General features: G+C 36.1%; 1 protein-coding gene across 4 annotated transcripts in view; it reads right to left on the bottom strand.

The window, feature by feature from the left end:
- MRPL22 (mitochondrial ribosomal protein L22) overlaps positions 1-14,743 on the bottom strand; it is a 53,648-nt gene that overhangs the window by 37,606 nt on the left and 1,299 nt on the right. For 3 of the 4 annotated variants that reach the window (XM_053718715.1, XM_053718713.1, XM_053718716.1), the window contains exons 2-3: positions 8,175-8,208; positions 3,158-3,293 (exon numbers count right to left, since the gene is read on the bottom strand). In XM_053718715.1, coding sequence (XP_053574690.1) covers positions 3,158-3,238 — 81 coding nt within the window. In that variant the 5' untranslated portion in view covers positions 3,239-3,293; positions 8,175-8,208. Of the gene's footprint in view, positions 1-3,157; positions 3,294-8,174; positions 8,209-8,993; positions 9,144-14,743 lie in introns of all 4 variants that reach the window. The other variant, XM_053718714.1, reaches the window with a different exon arrangement.

Here is a 14,743-nt window from a genome sequence, read left to right as displayed (position 1 = left end):
ACCTCTTGTTAAAGCCTGACTGAAACATAGGGTCTTAAAAGGGGCTTGTGGTCTGATCATATTACCCCTGTCTGGGAGTGTTTATGTATTGACCAAGCTGGAAGTAGGAAAGCCAAGAATAAAATAAGTTAGGGAATATTTATTTTATGTCGACAAGTGTTGTGACGTGCTATTACGTACTTTATGAATGGGAATGTGTGTAATGACTCCCTCTACACTGACCCCTGCATGCAGGTGTCAATAAACATAAGTTTTATTAAGGAGGGTCAGAGGAGATGGGATTGAGGAGAGAGAAAGGTAAACACAAAGTAGGGTATCCTACATTACTAAGGTTTCTGCAATTATTGGGTTACAGGTCATGTTTCCATTTCTATCTCTGCCAGCGACCCAATATTGGTCACCCAGTGACCTCTGAAAAACTTTTCTCCAGGCCCATACAATTTATCTGTTAAGCAGAAGTTCCAATGTATAATTCTATATAAATGGGTGGTATAATAGTAAGATTGCCAATGCCCCTTTTTTCCTTGGTCTATATAAAGTCCCATGCCCCAAATAACGATTGTAAGGCTAGAAGGAAGGATTTAGTTATAGGCAACAGAGCGGCTTTAAAAATTATAAACATTTTTGGAAGTATGTTTATTTTAAAAATGGCTATTCTGCCCAACCAAGAGAGTCCTAAACGTGAAAGCCATGAGGGAAGAGTGTTGGAGAAGTGAGGGGGGGGGTAATTGTGCTTAAACATATCTGGAAGGTTGTTAGATAGTTTTATGCCAAGATATGTCACTGTGGAAGAATGAGTATTGAATTGTGTGATATTGTGGACTTCACTCAGGGTTTGGGGAAAAGCAGAGATATTGAGAATATCCAATTTGCTAAAGTTAATGGAAAAATTTGACCAACAGCTGTAGCTTTTGATGATTTGCATCAACGGGGTAACAGATGAAGATGAGAGCAAAGTGTTAAGAGGATGTAATCTGCAAATAAGCAGACAATTTAGTGCTTTAAGTCCCTTAAACGGCAACTCTATGTTAAATTGTCTTATTTCATCAGAAATTATGATATATGTCATTTAAACATGCGGCCATCTTATACTTAGTTTGAAATAATAAAAAATAAGACAGGTTAGATTTCAGCTTTATCTTGGCTGTAAATAAACAGGACGTATAATATGGTTATATAAGGGTTATTTGTTTCATTAAAAGGACATGGTACTCATACACTGCATCACATTCAGTAACACATTATATATGTACAAAGGTATAAATAGCATAGCCCCTTATCATGTATATAGTGTTTTTATCATGTTGCCCTGACTAAGAGCATGTATCTGCTGCCTCTTCTTCATAGCACACAACCCAGATGCTTGTCCTAGGGCGATTGTAGTAAAAAAAAGACGATCTAATTCGATAGAGCTTGTCAGTTTAAGAGTAGGGACCCTGTAATGCTATGTTTAACACTTTTAAAGGGGTTAAGCTTATAGTAGAATTGCCACTCTGTACCAGCACTGCTGGTGGAATCTGACACTGATCCAATCAGCAGTGATAGTCACACAGCTAAGTCCTTTGCAAGAGCTAAGCAAATAGTATTAAAGGGTCTCAAGTCTTAAAATTGCACACTTTAACGAAATAGATCATATGATTTTTCACCTATAATGGCCTTTTCTGGAGTGCATCTTCTCTTGGACATGCACAACACAATTACTGTCCTCTAAACTCCGCCTTAACTGTTTAGAAAAAAAAATTCTAATGTTGACGATAGCTACATCATAGATTAGAATATGTTTATATAATTAGCCAGAAAATAAAACTGATTAAAAGGGACAGTCTAGGCCAAAATAAACTTTCATGATTCAGATAGAGCATGTAATTTTAAACAATTTTCCAATTTACTTTTATTACCAATTTTGCTTTGTTCTCTTGGTATTCTTAGTTGAAAGCTTAACCTAGGAGGTTCATATGCTAATTTCTTAGACCTTGAAGGCCACCTCTTTTCAGAATGCATTTTAACAGTTTTTCACCACTAGAGGGTGTTAGTTCATGTATTTCATATAGATAACACTGTGCTCGTGCACGTGAAGTTATCTGGGAGCAGGCACTGATTGGCTAAACTGCAAGTCTGTCAGAAGAACTGAAATAAAGGGGCGGTTTGCAGAGGCTTAGATGCAAGATAATCACAGAGGGTAAAAGTATATTAATATAACTGTGTTGGTTATGAAAAACTGTGGAATGGGTAATAAAGGGATTATATATCTTTTAAAACAATAAAAATTCTGGTGTAGACTGTCCCTTTAACGTGACCCTTTAATACATGTGTGTACCTTTTAAACACATGCATACAAACCATTCGTATCCTTAAAGGGACATGAAACCCAAACATTTCCTTTCCTAATTCAGACAGTGAATGTGATTTTAAACAACTTTACAATTTACTTCTATTATCCAATTTGCTTCATTCTCTTGGCATCTTTTGTTGAAGGAGCAGCAATGCACTACTGGGAGCTAGAGGAATACTTCTGGTGAACCAATGAAGAGAGGCATTTATGTGCAGCCAACAATTAGCAGCTAGTTCCCAGTAATGCATTGCTGTTTCTGAGCCTACTTAGGTAAGCTTTTCAACTAAGGATACCAAGAAAATGAAGCAAATTAAGTAATAAAAGTAAATTGGAAACTAGTTTAAAATTGCATGTTCTGTCTGAATCATGAAAGAAAATGTGTGGGTTTCAAATCCCTTTAAATATTGATGCAATATACTTCCATTAGCAAAAATGCGTCTAGTAAAAGTTATTACTGTTTCAGAGGCATACTCACATATGCTATGTATGAATAGATTATCATGATTCAAATACAATGCCTACTCAGAGAGCTGGTGGTGGTGTATATTGCATCAGTGAAGACTTAATTTGTGTCATACAAGCCACGACTGACTTCTGATAAAGTGTGGTGTTTGAAAGCACTGGACATTTATAGCATATGTGCGTATGCCCCTGAAAAACAGTAATAACATTTACTGAAGCATTTTTGCTAATGGAAGTATATGGCAAAAGTGCTTCTATTTAAAATGTAAATGCACATTTCAATTTTGACCTTTCTGTCTTTTTTAACGAAAGAAAAATGCATGTGAAATGTCTGCACTCCTCCTGCAGCAGATCTTGCCTTACCGCAGGTCGTTGAGGTTCCTCAGGAAGCTGAGGGGGATACACTTTCTTGTTCTTCATCTCCCAGTTCCGGCTCCTCTCCATCACTGTACTTGTGTGGATACAGCTCTTAGAAAGGGTGCTGCCAGATGAAGTTAAACTGCAGAATACAGGGAGTGCAGAATTATTAGGCAAGTTGTATTTTTGAGGATTCATTTTATTATTGAACAACAACCATGTTCTCAATGAACCCAAAAAACTCATTAATATCAAAGCTGAATAGTTTTGGAAGTAGTTTTTAGTTTGTTTTTAGTTATAGCTATTTTAGGGGGATATCTGTGTGTGCAGGTGACTATTACTGTGCATAATTATTAGGCAACTTAACAAAAAACAAATATATACCCATTTCAATTATTTATTTTTACCAGTGAAACCAATATAACATCTCAACATTCACAAATATACATTTCTGACATTCAAAAACAAAACAAAAACAAATCAGTGACCAATATAGCCACCTTTCTTTGCAAGGACACTCAAAAGCCTGCCATCCATGGATTCTGTCAGTGTTTTGATCTGTTCACCATCAACATTGCGTGCAGCAGCAACCACAGCCTCCCAGACACTGTTCAGAGAGGTGTACTATTTTCCCTCCTTGTAAATCTCACATTTGATGATGGACCACAGGTTCTCAATGGGGTTCAGATCAGGTGAACAAGGAGGCCATGTCATTAGATTTTCTTCTTTTATACCCTTTCTTGCCAGCCACGCTGTGGAGTACTTGGACGCGTGTGATGGAGCATTGTCCTGCATGAAAATCATGTTTTTCTTGAAGGATGCAGACTTCTTCCTGTACCACTGCTTGAAGAAGGTGTCTTCCAGAAACTGGCAGTAGGACTGGGAGTTGAGCTTGACTCCATCCTCAACCCGAAAAGGCCCCACAAGCTCATCTTTGATGATACCAGCCCAAACCAGTACTCCACCTCCACCTTGCTGGCGTCTGAGTCGGACTGGAGCTCTCTGCCCTTTACCAATCCAGCCACGGGCCCATCCATCTGGCCCATCAAGACTCACTCTCATTTCATCAGTCCATAAAACCTTAGAAAAATCAGTCTTGAGATATTTCTTGGCCCAGTCTTGACGTTTCAGCTTGTGTGTCTTGTTCAGTGGTGGTCGTCTTTCAGCCTTTCTTACCTTGGCCATGTCTCTGAGTATTGCACACCTTGTGCTTTTGGGCACTCCAGTGATGTTACAGCTCTGAAATATGGCCAAACTGGTGGCAAGTGGCATCTTGGCAGCTGCACGCTTGACTTTTCTCAGTTCATGGGCAGTTATTTTGCGCCTTGGTTTTTCCACACGCTTCTTGCGACCCTGTTGACTATTTTTAATGAAACGCTTGATTGTTCGATGATCACGCTTCGGAAGCTTTGCAATTTTAAGAGTGCTGCATCCCTCTGCAAGATATCTCACTATTTTTGACTTTTCTGAGCCTGTCAAGTCCTTCTTTTGACCCATTTTGCCAAAGGAAAGGAAGTTGCCTAATAATTATGCACACCTGATATAGGGTGTTGATGTCATTAGACCACACCCCTTCTCATTACAGAGATGCACATCACCTAATATGCTTAATTAGTAGTAGGCTTTTGAGCCTATACAGCTTGGAGTAAGACAACATGCATAAAGAGGATGATGTGGTCAAAATACTCATTTGCCTAATAATTCTGCACTCCCTGTATAAAAACCATGATTATCTTTTTACCCAAGATGAACTGAAAACGTACCTATGTTATTATCTGATGTTCTGAGCCAAACAAAATCCTGTCATTTCTAATAAGGACCGAAAACAACTTGACATTTTGTACTGTAATGTTTTAACTACCGACTCTCCTCAATCTTTAATAAATGGGCATAGTTATCCACCATAAGTAGCATTCTTTGTGTGTGCACCAGAAAATAAAATCACTATAGGTGAAATGTAGGAAAATATCAATTGTTTAACGTTTTATCTGTAATAAACCACAGAGTTAATGAGATTTTTTTTAATATAACATGATGGAACTTTGGTGAAGCACCAATCAATCTTCAGATGTTTAAAGGAATATGAAACACATTTTTTTTTTCCATGATTCAGATAGAGCATGCAATTTTAAGCAACTTTCTAATTTACTCCTATTATCAATTTTTCTTCGTTCTATTGGTATCTTTATTTGAAAAGGCAGGAATGTAAGCTTAGGAGCCAGCCCATTTTTGGTTCATCACATGGGTAGCGCTGAATGGTGGCTACATTTAGATACCAAGAGAATTTAGATGAAGATACCAAGAGAATGAAGAAAAATTGATAATAGGAGTAAATGAGAAAGCTGCTTTAAATTGCATGCTGAATCATGAATATCTGAATCATGAAAGAAAAAAATTGGGTTTCATATCCCTTTAAATCAGGAGTTATAAAAAGTGAGACAAGAGAATAGTCCCCCTAGTCATTAATTGTGAATCGTCAATTAGCATTTTCAGAAAGATCTTTATCAAGATACTTGAAGGTATATTGTACTGTAAATATTTCTTCCCTTTAATGGATTCCACAATAATCAATTTTACCTGCTGGAGTGTATTAAATTGTTTTTGTCATTCTGAATAGCTGCTTTTGCCTGCTGAATCCTCCACCTATTTTATTTAGTGGAGGTGGAGGATTCAGCAGGCAAAAGCAGCTATTCAGAATGACAAAAACAATTTAATACACTCCAGCAGGTAAAAATATAACTTTTACTTTCTCATTAAAATATGAATACTGCAGTATTCTCCATAGAAAAGCTATTTAAAGAAATGGGCAGCATCAGAAATCAACTTCCCCATATAAGATTGTTCATAGTGCTTAGAATAACATCCACTTGTATCAGATTCTTGCCTGAGTATATTGTCCCTTTAATGTTTTCCCATATACATATACCAGCTGCATAAGCATTACATGTATTGGATATGGCACCTTTAGAGTTTTTCTAGCAAATGAAAACGGAGGCCTTTGTGTATAAAGAAAAAGATAAGATAGCATAAGATAATAGATAAAAAGAGAGAAGCGCTCAACCTGGAAATGAACAATAGCATAATAGCTTGTTCTATGGCTAGTTACCACCCAAGAAGCAGCCTCTTTTTGCTCAACATGTGCCTTTCACAGAGAAGAACTTTCCTGAAGCATATCAGTCTGATCCTGACTTCACAGTACAGTCCAGCCCCAAAATACCAGGCTGCACCTCACTGACAAGGTCCACAATAGGCCGAAACGTACGTCTGGGGTTTTGCCGTTTCTCTCGTTCAGAGAGGGATTACCTGGTATTTCGGGGCTGGACTGTACTGTGAAGTCAGGATTAGACTGATATGCTTCAGGAAAGTTCTTCTCTGTGAAAGGCACATGTTGAGCAAAAAGAGGCTGCTTCTTGGGTGGTAACTAGCCATAGAACAAGCTATTATGCTATTGTTCGTTCCCAGGTTGAGCGCTTCTCTCTTTTTATTTAAGCATATGATAATAGGCCTGTTCCTGAGTCTCTCTCTCTTTGATTCATACATATTGCTTGTTTACTTAAGAGGATAAATTAGTTTGCTTAATCCTGATTTATTTTAATTTTCTACTTTTAAAAGTTATAATTTTAAAAGCATGGTAAATCGACGCTCTCTATTTTAATAGTATCCTTTATGGATTTTTTTTTTTTTTAGTATATACGTCACCAAGTTCAGTTCATAAGACGCATATAGATATAGCATCTAGAAACAGGGATGGTGAACCTTTTGAAAGTGTTTGCCTAAATTGGCACAATATTCTAACCAAAGTAAAAGAAACATTTTAGTCATTTTTGTTTTATCAATCTATAACATATACCAACAATTAAGCTAAATTACTTATGTATAACATGGATTTATGATTTTTTTTTATTATAAAATACTGCAATTGGAACCAATTCAATCACGCAGTATGATGGGAGCCACCCTTTGGCACTTGTGTTTTAGGGTTGCTACAAAAAAGAGTTTTTGCTGCATTTTTCAAAATCCAAATGACTTTATTAAATACAAAAATTAAAACCTGCTTTCCTCCGCATGTTTTCAATTTTGCATTTAAAGGACCAGTAAATACAATAGATTTGCATAATTAACAAATGCAGGATACAAAGCCAAAGCAGTAGCACTAAGTCTGAACTTCAAATGAGAAGTAGATTTTTTTTCTGACAAATTCCAAAAGTTATGCCTATTTCCACTCCAACTGCATCATGTGACAGCCATCAGTCAAACACAGATGCATATGCGTATATTCTGTGAATTCTTGCACATGCTCAGTAGAAATTGGTGACTCAAAACGCGTAAATATAAAACGACTGTGCACATTTTGTTAATGGAAGAAATTAGAAAGTTGTTTAAAATTGCATGCTCTATCTGAATCATGAGAGTTTAATTTTGACTTGAGTGTCCCATTAATAAAGTCTTATGGATTTTAAAGAGTGCCGCAAAAACTCCTTTTTGTAGCTTGTAATTTTCGAGTCTGGTTCCGACTCGTGGTTTGCCTGTCTCTATCTCTTCAATGGGACATTAATCCATTCTGTGCTCAAGCTTCTGTAGCATTGTATGTTATAGGGTTGCCCCTGGAAATAGAAACTGCTGTTTTGACATTCTTTTTTTTTTTCCTTATTGTGTTCACTAGTTGAAATTCCCACCCAGATAGATATACAGATAGAAAGACATACAGAACAGTGATTTGACTCATTAGTTACCTAAAATCCAGAGTAACTGGGTGAATCACTGCAGTGGCACAGAGCAATGGCTTAACCCTTACTTGATAATATGCACAGGTATTCAAGGGGTTAAATCAATGCAGTAACACACAGCAACAAATAAATCTTTGCTTACCCAGTACACAAAATTGTATTCCATGTGTTGAATCACTGCTACCTAACACATTTTTATATTTAACTACAAGTTGTTTTACCCAGCATAAAATAAAACAAAAGTTTGTTCATACAGTTAAAAATAACACAACTATACTTTTGACAGGATTACTTACCCCCTTGGGATCCACAGTAATGTTCCCCATATAGCTGTTGAAAACAAATGTTATTGTTACTTTAAAATGACTCAATTAACAACAATATTAAAAGAGCTAAGTAACTATACAGTTATTAAGACTCTTGCCTTGACTGATTTGCATTTCCAATGTCAGTTAAAAAAAATAATAATCTTAACCTATACTGCATGCTGCAGTGGTCTAAAAACCATACTAACTATAGGTCAATAAGTCTGACATTAGAAGCACATTAAAGTGACGGTAAACTTTGGTGAATGAAAGCCCGTTTTTTAAAAATACTATTAAAAACAGGGGCACTTTCATTCATCAACGTTTACAAATCAGCCGTTTTGGTAAAAAAAATTACCTTTTTTTCTTTTCACTGCTACAGCAGCTTCCCCCACATAGAGATCCTCTATTCACACGTCAGAAATGACTAATCCTGCTTCCTCCAATCACAGTTTTCCCCCCAGGGTAGTCATTGTGAGGCCATGCTGTGATTGGAGGAAGCAGGATTAGCCATTGCTGACGTGTGAATAGAGAATCTCTATGTGGGGGAAGCTGCTGTAGCAGTGAAAAGAAAAAAAAAAGGTAATTTTTTTTAACAAAACGGTTGCTTTGTAAACTTTGATGAATGAAAGTGCCCCTGTTTTTAATAGTATTTTTAAAAAACGGGCTTTCATTCACCAAAGTTTACCTTCACTTTAAAGTCTTTTTTACACATGTAATTTATAGCAGCAATTAAAGGGACATTAAACCCAAAACTTTTCTTTCATGGTTCAGATAGAGAATACAATTTTAAACAACTTTCTAACTTACTTCTATTATCTAATTTGCTTCATTCTCTTAATATTCTTTCCTGAAAAGCATATCCAGATAGGCTCAGTAGCTGCTGATTGGTGGCTGTACATAGATGACTCGTGTGATTGGCTCACCCATGTGCATTGCTATTTCTTCAACAAAGGATATCTAAAGAATGAAGCACATTAGAATGCTGTTTAAAATTGTGTTCTCTACCTGAATCATGAAAGAAATTTTTTGGATTTAATGTCCCTTTAATAATGGCATTTAAAGAACCAGTCTAGTCAAAATTAAACTTTCATGATTCCAATAGGGCATGCAATTGTACACAACTTTCCAATTTACTTATCAAATTTGCTTTTCTCTCTTGGTATTCTTTCTGGAAAACTAAACCTGGGTAGGCTCATATGCTAATTTCTAAACAGTTGAATTGCCTCTTATCTGAGTGCATTTTGACAGTTAGACACTGCTAGTCCATGTGTGTCATATAGATAACATTGTGCTCACTCCTGTGTAGTTATTTAAGATTCAACCCTGATTGGCTAATTGGCTCCTACTCTCCTCCTCTATTGTTACCTCCTCACATTCCCGTTTACAAGATTTCTCCAGTATGGCTCCCATCTTATGGAACTCTCTGCCTCGCTCCACAAGACTCTCCCCTAGTTTTAAAAGCTTCAAGTGCTACCTGAAGACTATTATTCAGGGACGCTTACAACCTACACTAACCTTCCTATATCCACTGCTATCCTCTTAAACCCCATAGCATGTAAGCCTAGGAGCCCAGCTGTTAGTAGTCCACCTTCATAAGAGCCGACTACAACAGTGCAACTCTCGGCAGGACCCTCTACCCATTTGTTCCCTGTAATTGTTTTTATATACCACCTATGTTCATAGCGCTGCGGAACCTGTTAGCATTCTACAAATACCGATGATGATGAAGCAAGTCTGTCAAAAGTACTGAAAAAAGGGGGCAGTCTGCAGAGGCTTAGAAAAAAGGTAACCACAGAGGTAAAAAGTGTATTAATATAGCAGTGTTGGTTATGCAAAACTGGGGAATAGGGGATAAAGGGATTGTCTATCCTTTTAAACAATAGAAATTATGGAGCAGACTGTCCCTTTAAGAAGCATTTAACGTATGTTAGCACCTTGAGTATATGTGCGTTGCCCATAAAAAAAAAATATCAAAAGGAACATGGATTTATATGTAGAGAGATATGTTTAACAATGGAGATAATGAAAAGATTTCACATTACAATCTTATGCATATTAAACAATATCTCAGATGGATTTTAAAAGAGTTATTCACATATAGATCTCGAGATATCTAGACATTACTATATATTCATATCTCACTATAAATAGATATATCTGTCCAATAATCATCACATATATAGAGAAATATTTATTTATAAATAAATAGAACATATTCCGTTAACAAAACATTCTTGCAATATGAAATATACGTCATGGGCTTTGCGCAACAGATTAGGTTGTTTTTTTTTCTATTTGTCTTCTCCATTGACTTTTAAGGAGGAATATGGATTACGAGGGTTAACGCGTGCAAAAAATAAGTTATTTTGCAACTTGTAATACCTGGGCAACCCCAAATGCAAAAAAAAAATAACGCGCGCGCTGTTTTCGCAAAAACAGATTTGCCGCAGCAACTTGTAATCTTACCCTTAAAGGGCTATGAAACCCAAAACGTTTCTTTTGCGATTCAGACAGAGCATACAATTTTTTTAAAAAGTTACCAATTTACTTCTATTATCTAATTTGCTCTGTTCCCATGATATTCTGTGTTGAAGAGATACCTAGGTAGGCATCTGGAGCACTACATGGCAGGAAATAGTGCTGCCATCTAGTGCTCTTGCAAAACTGCTGCCATATAGTGCTCCAGAAATTGTCCGGCTCCTGAGCATAATTCCTTGTTTTTCAACAAAAGATACCAAGGGAATGAAGGAAAATTGATCACAGAAGTAGATTAGAAAGTTATTTAAAACTGCATGCGCTATCATGAAAGAAACATTTTGGGTTCCATTACTTTTTAGGTAATCATTCAGCATCATGTTAGAGGGATCTTGTAAATTGTAGCACACAGTGTCATTCATGAGTTGGGGGATGTTGATAAGATATTACCTACAAATGAATATGTAAAATAAACTTATGTAAAGTGTCCGTTTGTGTTCAGGGCTCTCACTGCAATGGATGTGATATCTATTCTTACTATTTATTGCCCTTCTAATTAAATAACAAATAAAACAAATAACTTTAACTGCTGGGCCATTACACCCCTGTGCTGAGCTGTTTTGAAGTTAGATGCTGCTCACGTTTAAGCTCTACTGTAGGATATTTGTGTGAAACACACACACACATTATTTATCTTTTTTGTTTTCACCCAGGAGATTGAAACTGTCTCATTATTTTATGTATATATCATGACTTGTAAGGAGTCTGCCTCAAAAAGTGTGAAAACACTACTGTAATGAACAAAGGTTACAAGCAATACTGCATATAAACTCTATAGTAAAAAGGAGTTATCCTTATACAAGTGAGGGCCTTTGGTGTAGTTATAACTTTGTTACTTTGATCTGCACATAGGGGCTTCCATGTGCCACTATTTAAAGGGACATTAAACCCAAACATTTTCTTTAATTATTCAGATAGAGAATATATTTTTTAAAAAGTTTCCAATTTACTTCTATTATCAAATTTGATTCGGTCTCATGTTATTCTTTGTTGAAGGGATACCTAGGTAGGTAGCGTGCACGTGCTTGAAGCACTACATGACAGGGAATAGTGCTACCATCTAGTGCTCCTGCTAATGTATAACATTGTTGCAAAACTGCTGCCATATAGTGTTGTGTACTCCTGAGCTTACATCCCAGCTTTTCAACAAAGGTTGACAAGAAGAAAAAAAATTTGATAACAGAAGTAAATTGTAAAGTTGTTTAAAAACTGTTCTATCAGAATCATCAAAGAAAGAATGTGTGTTTTATATCCCTTTAAATAAATATTCACTCCAGGTGTTCACTACTGCCATTATCACAGTGATCATATGGCTAAAAAAAAAAATTATATTGTTGCTTTATTTTAAATTTTGGGGCCTCTAAGCCTTTTTGATGACCTATAAAAAGTGCCTAAAGACCCCTGCTGGAGTGTATTTAATTGTTTGCAAATGTGTCCTTTACTTTTATTTTTATATTTTGCCTGTAGAACTGTCACACTGAAAACATGAGTAACTAACATATTCTCTATCGAAAAGCTACGTAACATTGAGACAACAACAGTGGGGGATAGGAGAGACAGATTTTTTTAATCTGAAATACCTGGTTGTGCTCAATAGCCCCCCCCCCGCCATTATTATAATTAGCATTTGAACATTTAACTGCTAGGCTGTGTGTTTAATAGACACAGATAAGATTAGCAGGTCTGCTTTAGCTGCAGTCTCAGCCCATTTTATGGGCATGTCCTTGAGAACAACAGGTGATGGTTTTGATTAACCAAAGTTGAGGAAACAATTTCCATACATGTAATACTTTGCAGTAGACATAACAAATTATTTTGAACACATTAATTAATTGTACATTTTATAATACAGTTTCCCTTTAAGGGAAAATCAAATTTACTGTAGATTGTCCCTAAAAATAGACAAAGTACACTCTGATACTTAGGAAATAAAATACTAATGTGAAGTGACCTAGTTTTTATTATTTATTTGTATTTTTTACAGAGCTGCTGCATCTCCACTAGGGGGAGTCGGATGTTTTCTGCACAGAACTGCACAGCAATCTAGTGTAAAATACTGCATATTTTGTTTGAAATGTATTTTTAAACAAATGTTCTTTATTGCTATATATTTAACCCTTGTATTTAACCCTTGCAGATGGGTTAACATATACTTAAAACTGTGCCTCAGGCGCCCTCTAGTGCTGTTACTGAGCAGGACAGAGCTGGTGATAGTTGGACATACAAGTATGCTACACCTGATTGGCTTGTCAGTCATCTCCTCTGGAGTAGACATTTATTGCACCTGTGTGTAACTTTAACTGTGTGTTACCTCTCTGAAGTGAAAAGGAAATCCATTTTAAAATAAAATGTTTTGGCAAAATAGAGTTTTATTTTCACAACACAATAACCCTTTAAATGGAAAGTAAAAACCATATTACAGGATTTTTCTGCAACCTTGCAATATTTAAACATACTGGATGAACATGAACATTTTTTAATGCATTAATACCTTGTTTTCCTCAATGGTTCTTTAATGGCCAAGCTTCATCCACCAATTGACTTACTTAGAGGAGCTACGTATATTTGTTACTGGAGTTAACAACTGTTAGCAAAATCTTCATTTTTTTGCTGTTCCTTATTATCTCTACCAAGCTAGCTAATGACAGATATGTGGCAAGGTTAGACTTTGAAGTCTGTAGTGTGCACTTCCAACTCTCTAAAGTGTAACACGCCCAATTTCCAAACAGTAAAAAGGGGCAAAAATAATAATAATAAGAGTTTATTTTATTTTTGTTTTTTTTACACACAAACATTTTGGCCTAGATTAGAAGTGGAGCACAACGATATTAGCAACATTGTGCATTAACACTGCTCAAGCATGATCAACAGCACTTCTGCTTGTGCACTCATGTTATAAGTCCAACGTTCTTTTTTTATTAATTCGATAGTCTAGGGTGCGCTAACGTCTGCATGTCAGATGGCGTAGGTGCGCTATATCCCTCACATAATAGACTTCTACGGGGTGTGCAGTAAACGCCATTTGAGCGCTAAGCTAGGGATAGACAAATAGTGGAGTTCTGTTCGATACTATTAAAAGGGACATGAAACCCTGATGATTCAGATAGAGCAGCAATTTTAAGCAACCTTCTAATTTACTCCTACTATCAAATGTAAATGTAGCCACCGATCAGCAAGCGCTACCCAGATGCTGGACCGAAAATGGTCTGGCTCCTACGCTTACATGCCTGCTTTTCAAATAAAGATACCAAGAGAATGAAGATAATGTAATAATAGGAGTAAATTAGAAAGTTGCTTAAAATGGCATGCTCTATGAAACAAAAACCATTTGGGTTTCATATCCCTTTAATAGTAATGGTTTACTTCAGGTCTTAAAAAGAGCTACATTTTACAGAGGTATTATGGATTGTGCTATCCATTAAAAGTATAGGGCTCACTAAAAAAAGTTTTGAGAGTGTTAAGATGCTTTGGTTAAAATATTTAAAGGGACACTGAACCCAATTTTTTTATTTCATGATTCAGATAGAGCATGCAATTTAAAAAAAAAAAAAAACTAATTTACTCCTATTAATTTTTCTTTGTTCTCTTGCTATCTTTATTTGAAAAAGAAGGCATCTAAGCTATTTTTTGGTTCAGAACGCTAGACAGTATTTGTTTATTGGTCAGTTAAATGAATCCACCAATCAGCGAGAACAACCCAGGTTGTTAAAAAAAAATAGGCCGGCATCTAAACTTACATTCTTGCTTTTCAAATAAAGATACCAAGAGAATGAAGAAAGTTTGATTATAGGAGTAAATTAGAAATTTGCTTAAAATTGCATGCTCTATCTGAATCACGAAAGAAAAAATTTGGGTTCAGTGTCCCTTTTAACCATCCACATGTAATACCATATTGTGAGTAATTCTTTGCACAAAAGATAAGGCATCCTGTACTATTGATGATGCTCCAGATGTCTAGCCCTTTATATTACAGTCTCAGTGTTTACAGTTCATGATGCTCCATATCTAGCCCTTTATATTAC

The sequence above is a fragment of the Bombina bombina genome, chromosome 6 (genome assembly GCF_027579735.1).
Source record: "Bombina bombina isolate aBomBom1 chromosome 6, aBomBom1.pri, whole genome shotgun sequence".
Lineage (NCBI taxonomy): Eukaryota > Metazoa > Chordata > Amphibia > Anura > Bombinatoridae > Bombina > Bombina bombina.
Note: the sequence above shows the minus strand (reverse complement) of the source record. Positions and strands in the feature narration are given on the sequence as shown.